General features: G+C 47.0%; 1 protein-coding gene across 1 annotated transcript in view; it reads left to right on the top strand.

Moving 5' to 3' along the window:
• RYR2 (ryanodine receptor 2) overlaps positions 1-13,717 on the top strand; it is a 3,854,281-nt gene that overhangs the window by 2,402,706 nt on the left and 1,437,858 nt on the right. The window contains exon 58 of the mRNA XM_069607971.1: positions 2,072-2,147. Within this exon, the coding sequence (XP_069464072.1) occupies positions 2,072-2,147 (76 nt within the window). The remainder of the gene's footprint in view (positions 1-2,071; positions 2,148-13,717) is intronic.

The raw sequence follows: 13,717 nt of genomic DNA on the forward strand, positions 1-13,717 counted from the left end.
GATGCCTGCTACTTGGCTCCTTCGCTGCATCATTCTCTCCCAAATCCCCAAGTTTCTCTGTCTAGTATTCTGCTGTTACTTACCCCCTAACCAATGTAGAGTAAATTCAAGAAATCAATGCACGGCATCCAGGGCAGTGTGGCTTCAGGCGAGAATTTGAGGCAAAGTATAGGTGTGTATCCACAACACACTTCTTCGGACTGTTGATGAAAACCACAAACCACGTCGGACATGCCCAATGGGCGGGGGCTTCTTTATAGTGGGCGTCTCACTGAGGCTTGAAGTCCTGAGAACTGCAATTCCCACGCTCTGCCCCTCAACCCCCCAGATCATTAACATGCAGTTGTTCTTATACGGCTTATGACATAAACACCATAAAACCACAAAACAAATATTCGGAAGCGACCAGTGTAGGTTTGTTGTGGGACCGAAGAAGCATGGGTTGTATGGCATATTCCAACACAGCAGTAGCAGTGGAGAATGAAAAAGCGTCTTCATATTGTAGCCTCATCCATTTTGGGAGGTGAAATGTCACTTGCTGCGGCGAAGAGCTCATGGATGGTTTTATTGCAGCCTGTGGTATGAAGCAGTGACCGCACCAACACTGTTTCATGAGCCAGCCTAATCACATTATTGTACACAACTGCAGTTTCAGTGCCCAGGCAAAACCAAAGGTTGATGGCTGGAAGATTTTGAATGAATCATAACCACAAGCGCATCTCTGGGCAACCCTCCAGACAATCGTTGTTCAGCCTGCCAAGCCACTACAGAAGGGGAGGATCATATGCCAATCAGGCTTTGGTCCCATCCCAAAAGGGGCAGTCCAGCCCAAACCGCTAGGTCACATCCCTTCCGCATGAGACCACTAGCAACCCCATGGGCCGAAACATGTCTGGTGATGCCTTTTGGTCTTGCACAGATGTCATATGGCCCAGCAGTTGGGGCTGTTCCACCCCTTTGGTGGTGGCACCAGGCCTGATTTGCAAATGGTCTTTCCCCTTTCTGTAATGGCTTGGCAGGAGAAGAACGATGGTCTGGAGGGTTGCCCAGAGCAATTGTAGAGATTTAAGATTGATTCTAAACCTTCCAGCCAACACCTCTTCGTTTTATTCCAGTGCCCAAGAGCACCAGAGGGCAGGCTGTTGCCTGTGGAAGAGTTGAGTGGTGATGACGTGCCAGTGTGTGCTCTGGAGGCATGGGTTTTGCGAGCCTCTATTGGTCTGTGAATTGGTGAGACTAGAATGATGGGCAGGCTGCGGGATGTGTATGCTTGTTTCTTGGCATTTGTTGATCTAGCAGTAGGGACATTTCTTGATGGCATTTGTGGGTTGGCTGAAGATTACTAAAGGTGTACAATGCTCCTAACCCAAAATTAGGAATTAAGAGATAAATGAGTGTCGGACCCTATAGCCTTCTGCGCTGTTCAGACGACATGTCCAGATTACTGGCCCCACCAGTGCGTGCCACAAGAAAGTAGTCTCCTCTTGTGTTCTCTAATCGGCAAAGAGGCTTTACCGTAAAACAAACCTCTTCCTGTTGACGTTAATGAATAGTACATAAAAACAATTGCAATAAATCTGCTTTAAAATTGAAATATTTTGTCTTGCTTAAAAGTATTCCAGTTGATAGTTTATGCTATGTTTTAATGCCTGAAATTCCTTCTCTCTACTTTGGCAATCGACTTTCTCATCCCTCATTTGGAGGCGTGATTGTGTGTCCACGGCATATTCTACCTGCTTCCTGGATTTGGTGGTGTTTTAGCCAATCATAATCCTGCCGTCAGATGTCCTTTCTAGAACATCCTCCTCACAGCTGCGTTTCTACCTCTGAGTACTATTCAACCACAGACATCCAAACAAGCGGCTTACTTGCACCTCTCTTTCACTGTCTAAAATCAGGCCTATGCTCCCAACATCAAGCAAGAGTCTCTGAGACATTTGCCGGACTGTGGGGTCCTAGATGATGGCCTGAAATGCCTACCTCTGCTTTGGAACATGTTTCAGCTGCACGTGCCTGTATCTGCACACACCTATGACTGCTCTGATATTCTTCCTGCATTCCTTTTCTGCAGGCGATGGCCGAGATGATGGCTGAGAATTACCATAATATTTGGGCGAAGAAGAAGAAAATGGAGTTGGAAGCAAAAGGCAAGTCATTCTGGCATCTACATTAGGGATTGAATCCGAGCTGGCCAAAACAAATGAAATGGCTGAACTGTTGTTCTTTTCCATAGGTTCACAAAGTTTTTTGCCTTTGACTTAAGCGATTTATTCATGACATTGTATGTTTGGTTATGTTCTGTCTGGTCATATTGAAGGGAACATAGGAACCGTCAGGAAAAAGGGAAGGTGAAATTAGCACTACATTAAGAAGCTGTGAACTCTATCTCCACTCTGTTTTACTGAAGTTCTCAAGAAGGAATTTTGCAGTATTCCTCCTTCTCTTGGTGCTGCATCTTTCTTCGTCGTTTACTGTGATTGTTGTTTACCTCCTGGGCTCTTATGCATTACTGTGCAAGTGGTAGGAGTATACTCGCCCTTAAGCACTAGCCTCTTGTATGCTAACACACCAAGTTGCTTGATGATAGTGTCCGCGCCAGTTGAGCAGGTGGGGAAGGCTTTCTATCTTGGGTATTTGGAGCTTCATCCTCCTTTGTGGGGGCTTGCTGCAGCCCCTTTATAATGTGTGTTTTAACAAATCTCAACTCGACTTGCTGTGGAATGTAAATCCACAGTTGTACCCCATCTGGAAGATGGAGACGCTCATTTGATCAGACTGTCAAAATCCTTTTCAGGAGAAAACTATGAACGTATACATTTTTTGACAAATCAAGGAATTCAGCCACTTCTCCCCAATGGGGGAGCCTTTCCTTGTGAGGCTCGGGTGGTGAGCCTGCTACACAATACTCTCGCTAGGAGTAGATGCATGAGGGACCCCAACAGGAGAGACTCCCCCGATGGGGACAAGGACTCCCGTCCCCAGGAGGAACTCCCTTTCCACCTCTTTACTTTGCAAATTTGTAACACGATCCTGGTTTGTTCCTATGGGAAAAGCCTATGGAGAAACCTGAATTCGTAACAGATAGAGTAGAGTAGGAAGACTGAGGTACTTGGTTATTTATGTCTGGCAGAGTGACATGTCCTGCCTAAGAGGCCTCTGAGGAACATTGTGTTGGGAAATCTCTCCAGGTCCCCTGTGGGCCAGTCTGCCAGAGGGAGCATAGAGAGGCCTGAGGACTCTGTATGGGGCACAGAGGGCTATGCACCATTGGGGAAAATGCAAGAAAGGGGCAGATCTTTGAAAATCAAAGACTTGCCAACATGCGGGCTGCCTCTACATCAGTAAGGGGCGGGGCGAAGTGAGGTCCATTTATGCTACAGCAAGATGCAGCCAACATTTCCCAATAAATATTGGCCCCTTGAGGAACTTGATTATTGGAAAATCTTTAGAATGACCTTGTAGGCTCGTCTGTGCCAACAGGACAGGAGACGTGTGAGAGAGGACAGAGTGATGGAGAGCATTGTATCTGTAGGTCTTGTGGGCTGGAGGTTTGAAGTGTGAGATGCACAGAAAAAGCCATAGCGCCTTGCACGCTCTGGTGTGGCGAGATGGAGGTACGGTAAATTGATGTGAACGGATATTTGGTGGTAATAAGTGACTGCCCAAGAGGCAAGTGCTTTCTTAGAGTTTGTGGGGTTTGGGCCGATTCAGTCGCACGTTCGAATTTTTTTACCACTGCACCAAACCTGCCCCAACACTATCAGCCTCTCTTAACGTCTTAGAGGGTGCTTTTACACATTTAATGTATGGAGGAAGCAACTCCCCACACCCCTTCAAAACTAGTGGGCAGCTGGATTCTACTTACCTCACATAAGCGTCCTGAATGAGCGAATAGAAACCATGTGTACGTTTCTTTGTGAGCAGGAAGGAAGGTTTGAAATGTACCTTCCCCCTAAGATACCGTGCACCTCAAGAGAATGCAATGCGTCTGACCCTGAATGGCAAATCTGAATTGCAGTATCCATTTTGTTCACTGCAACCTAGAAGTTTCCATTTATGAAGCTGGTCACTTCCATACATATAGTCCCTGATTTTTTGTCAATCAGTTATTTTCTGGATTGTGCGTGTTATACAAAGATAAAATGTTGATTAAAATAGAGAGAAAGAAATAAAACTTGGAAACAATTACTTAGAATTATGCCTTATTTTTATTTTTTTTAATTCCACTTTTTCAAGTTTGGAACATGATTTATTAAATAAAACTATTAAACTTCATTTTTGACAGTACAATTAACAAACTATTTGCTGTTCGGAATACTAAAACTACTAATAGGTACACCCCTGAATCTTACACACCTGAACCCTGAAATGGGTTACTTCTAATGGACTCTGGTAAACAGTGAAAACAAGCTGAGGCTCCACCACGGAGAGTTGTTTTTTTTTTCTTCTTTTTGACAAAGATTATTATAAACATGAAATAAGAGGACCAGCCCCATTTTTTTTGTTTCTAGTTTCCACCTCTGCGCTCAGCAGTCAGAGATACGCATGTGACCAAAAAAAGCGACATTTCTCCCAAAAGTGCAGAAGTTTTTTGCTGCGTTGCTTTGAAGACGTTTGGGCAAATACATTGCTTGAGCGATGCTGAACCCGAGAGGAGGGCGCCTCTTGATGATGCGACCCTGAAGCCCGCTTCCTAGTGTAGCCAGTAAATATATAAGTTGAGTCGTAACTACCAGTGGAACCGCTGATATGAATGCTGAGATGTTTATGCTTTCAAGATTGGTCCTCTGCTGCCCCCAGGTGGCCAAAGTGATTACACACAGTACCATTGGTTGCCGAACCGAGTTTTCCCTCTTCCGAGATACTGCAATCCAAACGGAATTGTCAGTTTGTCGCTTGCATCAGACCACGAATGGAAGCTCACATTCGGAATCTGATCTAGATGCCGCTCTTTTATTCTAAAGCCGTTTTTGATGACCACCTGGATAAATCTGCTCGATGCATGCCCCCGAAACTGATTATCAGCGGTTTTAGGAGCATGAGAATCCACCGATACTGGAATAATCCCGCCAGAAGGGAAAAACATTTGGTCTGTTTGTTAGGCGACCTACACAAAGCGAAAAAATCCCATAGAACCAGCAGATGTCTAACTGCTACCTATACAAGAGCCACAACTGTTGGCTTTGGCAGTACTTGTTTTGCAGGTGGATTTAGTGCCACCAACAAATGAGGAGACACACATTGCTTTTAAATGAAGTAGAAGAGAGCTCACTTGGTTAAGGTATGTTTATATGACCAGGCTCTGGTTAACAGCTGCAATTGGGCCATATACTTTCAGTAGACTCCTTAGAAATAACAGTCCTATAAAGGTCCATTGTGTGAAGTTATTGCATGATAGTGCTAGCTCAGAGGTCCCGGGAAGGGTGTGTTTTGGGCAGGTAGTGGGTGGGGATGGGCATATAAATTAGCAAGCCCAGAGCAGTGAATGGGGGTTGTGGGGTCGAGGGGGGGGGCTCATATTCCATTTCTCCCCTATATGTGCTCCTGTGTCAATAGTTTTGACTTGCATAGCTAAAACGCTGCTTAATAGCCAAAACTAAAAATGTGTGACACACATTCTACACATCTGATAATCTTTGCTGAGCAAAATATTACCTAAGCAGGTCTGACTCCAGACCACACTACCTACACTTTGGTGTAGGGCCAACCCAATTGAAAACTGGTTAGGCCTCCAACTGTGTTTAATTGTCTGAACTTTCATGCTTAATATACAACTGATAAACTGGTATATCACTTGTTTAACGTTTAGCAGATTATTCAGAGTATTTCTACCTTGGGCTCTTTAGCCAATCGGGTTGCTGGAAATGCAGTCTGTACCCATTGCGGTAGGCCCACAGCTGAAGATCTGCCGGTAGATACCTGACCAGGCAGGGCAGAGTGGGGAGGCAGGAAGATGACGGCGCATCACTAATTCTAGAGCCAGTTAAAATGTTTAGCTGTGCCCTGTTAATGCCCTCGCTTGTGGTCCAGCTTCATAAGTCATGTATGGGGCCAGTAATACAGCATTCATTAACGCAGAGAGGGCTGGAACCAACCACATGAGGCCTGAAAGCCATTGCTGTCCAGGTCTACCCCACCCCCCTCACGCAACTTGGGTGTTAATGGCATAAGCACATTGGATAAACGTCTGGGTTGCGAACAGCTGTTTTTTGGGTGCAGGGTGTTTTCAGGTCAATCGGGTCAGTGCATGCCTTGGAAGGTTGTTTTACTCTCATTCCCTCCAAAATGGTGTTTCCCACAAATGGAGAGGTCGGTTCGGAAGTTCAATCCTTCCTCTTGCATGGGATTTTCCTGGACGGTGCCTATGAGAAATACAGACTTTATTAATATGATCACTAGCACGTTTCTAAGCGCGGACCCGGGGATCGAACCTGTGTTGCTTCGTGTCGTCTTAATGCCAAGGCGAGCACGTTGCCCCTCAGCTATCCGCTGGGCCCAAAGTCTGCCACCTTGCTCCCTTGAAGGATTCATCGACAATAATGCCAGATGTATAACCAACCTAGAGTTGCCCATTAACGTGGCCAATGTCTGAGCCTTAGCAGTTGGTGCTAAGCACAACACTTCTTCTACTTTGTCTCTTGACGACGTAGGCCTCTGAGGTCAAAGGGTATGCGTAGGTTGGGGGTCTCCTTTAGAGGACTCGTAAGAGCTGAGGCTCAGGTTAAGATACCGCTGGTGAGGGTCGTAGAGTGTAAAAGCGCAATCCTGCATCTCACTAGATCATTGGGGGCTGTCAGCGGCTTGAACCCTTAGTAGAGAAGCACAGAGCCAAATCGTGCACTCCCCAGGTATGGTGGTGAATTGAAGGGGCAAAGGGGGTGGTTAGCAGTTTCCAAATAGAGGAGCGCATTCCTACAGACACTTTAGGCTGCAAGCATCCTCTTCAATCTTGGCATCTGTTACTGGGCTCTAACGAGAGTTTTTAGGGGATGTGGGTCTGTGGAAGCTGGGTAGCTATTTGGCGTAATCCAAGGGCCAGGGGCTACTTTGCTCAGAGAATATGAGCTGTCACTTCAGCTGGCGATTGAGCCCAAAAGGTGCCTCGGTGAGCAACTATTAAATAAGCACTTTTTAACAGTCGACAGGACGAATTTCTTAACATAGATGCGCAAATTTCACTGTGTGAGATAACCATGTTTTTGCCGCCCATGATCCTCCCGTTTACCCACCCCGCAGTGGTCACACTGCCCTTTCCCTCCTTTCGCTCTCTCCCTCCCCTGCTGACCTACCTGTCTGCTGTGCTGACTGGTTGCTTGGCTACCCTCAGAGTCTCACTGGGTACCAGGCTCGCTCTTGATCAGTCACCCTTGCACTGCCTCCGGCCTACCATGCACTTATGGGCTGTAACTACAACCTTACCGTCCCTTGTTCTCCTCGCACTACCCAGAGCTGCGCTGCCCTGGCTGCACTTAGAGCATTGCTGCCTTGTTTTCTCCTCCCCTCTCCCTTGCACTTCCCCCTCTCCCTTCCACCTGCACTTCTCGTTCTCGCACTTGCACGATCTGAATGATACAAGGCCTAGTAAGATTGTTTGTCTTGCCCTCCCTCTGTCCTCCCTCCCTTGTCTTGTCGCGCCTTCAAACACTTGTGTACAGGTGCGTTATAAAAGACTTCATATATCATATACCCCACATAATGCCTTACCCAAACACTTCCCCTGTATAATGTGTCAAATACAAAAAAATCAGCAGTAAAAAAATGGCTGCAGTGAAAAATATACGGTAAAAAGACTGGGTACCTGTGCATGTCCCTTAGCTTCTCACAATCGAAACATGTTCTTGCAATAGCCTCATGTCCTCCCAATCCAGTCATGAGGGAGGTGCTAATTCAAGGGATCTGGGATCACAGGGAGCTGCCATTCCTGTTTCAGCCAATCGGGTGGGGATGGGTGCCAACGCCATATCATCATTGTAACAAAGGCTTCTGGGAAATTTCACCTGGTCCTGGACTGCGAGAGAGTCAACTGCTGTGGCCAAGAATGTGTTTCAAAATGGAGGCTCTCCAAATACGAATTCTTTGTTTTCACCAGAGGACGTTACATTGGACATAATGGATGTGTATTTGCACATTGCCCACCAAGAACACCCACAATTATTTGTTTTTCCAGTGGGTTATCTCCTTTATCTATTCATAATTCTTCCCTTTGGATTGAGAGCACCACCCCATTCCTTCACCAACATATCGACACCTGTGGTAGCTCTACTTCAGCTGGTAAAATCACGGGACATGGTTGATGTTGGGATAATTATTTATGAGAGAACCGTTCACACAGCCGGGATTTGCTTTCTTCATGTCTCTCGACAGGGGTTTAGGATACGGGTGATAACGTTGCAATTGCTCTCCCTTGCTAGGTCTGCTATATTCTGGCTTCCTGTGTTTTCTCGTTCATTGTCTTCCTCCAGTGATGATCTGTTTGTTATTTCACTCATTCAACCGTCAGATGTTTGCTGGGCTCCTTCAATCCTCACTTTAGCCCGTTCTGTAACTATGGTAGGGTATGTTGCTGGCTGGGTCCCTCCTCCTGATGCGTTTGTGTGACTCCTCCCCCTGGGTCCTCGCTACTCCGTTCCTTGCATCACTGGACCCTTCGGTTTGACAGTGGGCAGATTCGGAAGTAGGTAACTTCACTTTGGTTGCTACCTTCTGACAGTGTTTCTCTCACGCCATTCGCCTGCTGACTAGTAGGATCTACAATTGGGTCCAGCAGCACTGATGCGCTGTGCATTTTGTTGGATGCGGTTTTCTTATAGTTTAGTTGAGGTCCGCAGATGTATTTATTTGTTACGCGCCAAAGCCTGCGGGCATCAGGACTCACATCAACACAAGGACATTTCAGTGAACAGGACGTGACATAAGGATCAATTCAAGAAAGAGCCTTTTACTCAAATAGTAGAGTTTTTAGACATTTCCAGAAGATCAGTAGACATTTCTTCCTGGTGCAGGTCCATGGGCAGGATGTTCCCGGCCTAAGCCTCTTGCAGTGGGAAGGACCGACCATTCCCCGTGCTCGTTTAACTCTGGGGTTAACTAGTGTTGGGTGTTACTGGAACGCAGGGGTCTGCATGGTTCATATTACACAAGGCTCTGTTTGAGGTACGAGGGTACATTCCCATAGAGGCACTTATGGGTTAATGTGTCACCTTAAACCATGCTCTAGTAGCCACTGGCAACCAGTGAAGTGGTTTCCTCATGCTGGAAATATGCTCTCTTCTTGAGGTGTTACTGACAATCCTGGCTTCCTCCTTTTTATCATCTGGAGCTTGTGGATGCAGTCTTTAGTTCGTAGTGCGTTACAATAATCTACTCTGGGCATAATCGCCCTAACCAGGGTTTCACAGTTGTTGTGCGGCACAAAGGGTTTGATTTGCCTCCATACTCTGAAGTGATGACGGGATTTCTTAATAGCTCCATCCACATCTGCACCAAGGGAGGCCTCTACGAAGACACTGAGGGTCTTCACTGTGTCTGACACAGGGATCCAACTGCCTTCAACATCTAGGTTTGAGTTTTTAGATCCCAGTTTTGCCCGGGCTTGCAGTGATCCTTAGATCTCTCCAAAGCCAGCCTCTTGTGCCTCCCTGCAGTCTCGCCATCCAGGGTCTCCATCCATCTTTGCATTGTATGGTTTCTCGTTCTTCTGCTCTGACCCCTCCTATAGTTGAATTTTCCCTCAGACAAGGTTTACAGCAGGAGACATCCGTTCCAGCTGGACCCGCCCAAGCCAGTTCCTTGGTTGCCTTCTTCCTTCCTGTACCAGCACCTCGTTTATCAGTCAGCTCCTGATAATCTCCTACGTAGATGATTGGCCAATCCAGGCTACATCCGGGATTGCAGCGCTTCATATAAACATAATCTTTCAAACTCTTCAGACTTTTGGGGTAATCATAAATTGGAAGAACTCCAACATAATGCCATTTCAAGGTAGCACCTTTTTAGGTACAAGATTTTGTCATCTGCTGACATGGTTTACCTTCCAGAGATTCATATTTGCTCTGGGCTAACTCTCCTTAACTTCAGTCCCAGGAAGTGCTAACCCATTAGTGGAATGACCGAGGGACAAAGTGCTTCTTGCTCTACAGACAAGGGAGCATCATGCTTCTTCTGTCTTGCAATCGTTATGCTTGGTGTACTATCTCTCAGAACTTTGCTCAATCAATTCCTGATTGAGGAATTGGAATTGATTGAGCAAAGTTCTGAGAGATAGTACACCAAGCATAACGATTGCAAGACAGAAGAAGCATGATGCTCCCTTGTCTATAGAGCAAGAAGCACTTTGTCCCTCGGTCATTCCACTAATGGGTTAGCACTTCCTGGGACTGGTCATCTCATTTTCAATGAGGTGGCTCCCTGGAGTCATGAAGATTACCAACAACACTTCCCAAGATTGTGTTGACATTACGCCAAGGTGAAGTCAACAATATAAAGGAGAACTACACAAAGTTTCTTGTGTCGCTGCACAAACCAAGTACGAATCGAAGGAATCTGTGATCACTGCGCCGCCCATAATGTCGACAATTAAATTGCCGACTCAGATTATGGCGCAGTGATCACATAGATCACTGTGCCTTGCATCCCCCTGAAACCGCCTCCCCCCTACCCACTTGTCAGCAGGACACTGTTAAGTGTGCCGCTGTGTCTCCTCCGACCCTGCAGCGTCAGTTCTCGCCCACTAACGTGGGTCTGGACTGGCGTTGCAGGGTCCTTCCTCTTTTTTTTCTTTTCTTTTCTTTTTTCTTTTCTTTTCTTTTTCTTTATTGCACCCTGCATCCCCTGACCCCCACTACACCAACAAAGGGAAGAGGAGAAAACCCTTGCAACCTCCGCTCCCATTAGTCGGTGTAGTGGGGGGTCCGCATTTTATTACTGGGCAAAGGCGCGGTTATGAGAGTTGCCATTTTCAGGGTGACATTATAGTAATATTCAAATCGAAGCCCTGCGCAGTTTCTTTTGGCACTACACGAAACTAGCACAATTTACAAAAACTTGCACAAAGTTTCTTATGTCGCTGCACGAAATTAGCAAGGATCGAAAAAATAGATCCATGTAAAGTTTTTCGTCTCACTACACGAAACCAACATGGAAACAAAACGCCATGCTCTGCGTGAAACTGGGCAACATTTCAGTGGCGGCAGAACCAAGATGATTTCACGGAATGGGCGGAAGCGGATTCTGGTGCGAATTCAGCACTTTACACTTCCCGGTCAAACATTTCATCAGGATGTACTACAAAGTAAATACAGTCCCCCATCCAGAAAAAACGCATTCTAACCTCTGCACACAAAAAGCCTAACTTTAACAAAAGTAGAATAAGAGTCTCTGCCCAAAATGAAAGAATGTTGTCTGGTTTCCGACTCCAGCCTGATGTTTGTTCATCAAAACAAAGGCTCTCCTTGCCCTATGGCGCAGTTCAAAACAGAACAACACCTGTTTTTAAAGTTTTCCCTCCTTGGGGTTGCCCGACAGTCCTAGATTAGTCTTTCTCCTTGGTTTAGTCCGGCACTTTTTTTTACTCTCTGGTTTTCATCTACTGTTGGGAACCACCTGGTTTCTAAGTGCACAGCAGGTATTCTTCTTGGTTTACGCACCAAGGAACTTTGTGGTACTCTCTCCAGTGACTTATCACCTGAATGTTACCCTTCGCTGGGGCCTGGTTTCTCTCCCCCCGCCTTGGGGCCTGGTTTCTCTCCCCCCGCCTTGGGGCCTGGTTTCTCTCCCCCCGCCTTGGGGCCTGGTTTCTCTCCCCCCGCCTTGGGGCCTGGTTTCTCTCCCCCCGCCTTGGGGCCTGGTTTCTCTCCCCCCGCCTTGGGGCCTGGTTTCTCTCCCCCTGCCTTGGGGCCTGGTTTCTCTCCCCCCGCCTTGGGGCCTGGTTTCTCTCCCCCCGCCTTGGGGCCTGGTTTCTCTCTCCCCACCATGGGGCCTAGTTTCCCACACCCCTCCTTGGTGTTTCATTTGTCTTACCCTGCCCTGGGGTCTTGAATCTCTCTTACTGTGACTAATCAACAACCGGGGCACCAGTGGTCCAGGGATGAATATCAGTTTCTAAAACATCAATCAGCCCCACACCTCTAGTACACCAGAAAGGATCTGAACAGATTGGAAAAAAGAAGTTGATTATAAACCTCCTTGTCCAATTTTGGTAACATGGACGGAATGGCGGGCTTATCTCCACAAGGTTGTGGATCATTGGTTAGTTGCAACACAGTGAAAATACAATTAACCAATGATAAAAGGGATTGTCTAGTCAAGTTGTATACAAATATCTACTTTCTTATTATTACAACAGACCGTTCTAGCACGCTACAAAATACAACCCACCCTGTAAAGGAACACAGAGGACAGACAGTTTCATGAAGGAAAGGGATGCACTCTGGATACTGACAGGAGGGTAGTCTGTAAAGCAATCGGTCCTAACTGTTCAAGGTTATTTGGTTTCACCACCAAGAGATCAAGGGGTCATAAATGTCACTAGTGGCCTTCGGAGAAGCACCAGGGGGACAGAACCACAATGTACCTGGTGCTTGAGAAAATCTTGATGGTGGACAGCATCGAGTCGGTTCCAGGGCACTTTGCAACTACTGCGACAGAGTTCAAGATGGGAGACAGCTGCGGGTATCAGGTGCAGGCAGTTCAGCAAGCAAGGCTGGATGGATGGCTGCAGGATGGCCTACACGGTGGCTCAGGAATCGCTGTCTCTGTGCTGGTTGGCGAATCTGGAGTGCTGGTTTGGTGACTTGGACGGCTTTAGTGGTTGCAGCGTGACAACAGTCAGTGGTGCTGCTGGACGTGGTTCGAGGGTTCGACTGCCTAGAAAATGTCCTTAAAAGATGGACGCTGGTTGATGCTTGTTGTGGCACTCCTAGCTTCTTCATAGGGCTTGTGTTGTCTTTTAAGGCGAACGGCACAAAGCTGAGGAAAGTGTTTGCAGGCAACGGTCTTCTCCTTTGTTCAGAGACTCTCTGGCACTTCCCACCTAGGAAGCTTGCTGGCAGAACCTAGCAGAGCATGCTGTGTGCTGGCTGGGTACCGGTTGAGGAGCTGCTGGATTTGTCCTCTGATTCCGGTATTTCCCTCTGTTACCTGGGAGATGTGTAGTGGATGGATCTTGCTTCCCTCTTGGAAATCCTGGCTTCTCTCACTGGCGGAAGCTGTAAGGCAGACTGTACCTTCAGCCAGGGTCCAAATGAGTCGTCCTTACTCCTTTCGAAGTCGTCAGGTGGTCTGCCAAAAAAGGGGCTCAACCCTCTTTTAAAGCCAAATGGGGCCCAGTGATTGGTGCAGGCTAAGCTTACCGTAATGAACCAATTGTGGGTCCCCACCAACAATCATCCGTTATGTGTGAGCTGCAGTATGTAAGAGTGGACAGTTTAAATTGTGCATACTCAGGAAAGTCCTCCCTTTTGTGCCGGAAAACTGTCAGGCTCCGGTGCAGCACTTGTCCTGAGTGGTTTAGATTACTGCAATTCATTGTATCTGGCCCAGCCTCGCTACGTGATTCATTGGCTTCAGCTACTGCAGAATGCTGCTGTCAGAGCTATTCTCTGACCTCCAACTGGTGCCCATTTTACCCCTCTGTTAAGGCCGCTCCATTGGCTTCTGGTGGGAAAGAGGATATTCTTCAAATCCTTGTGCATGGTACATCAGACTTTTAATGGCCTGG

Source organism: Ambystoma mexicanum, chromosome 4q, assembly GCF_040938575.1.
Source record: "Ambystoma mexicanum isolate Mex_15411 chromosome 4q, UKY_AmexF1_1, whole genome shotgun sequence".
NCBI lineage: Eukaryota > Metazoa > Chordata > Amphibia > Caudata > Ambystomatidae > Ambystoma > Ambystoma mexicanum.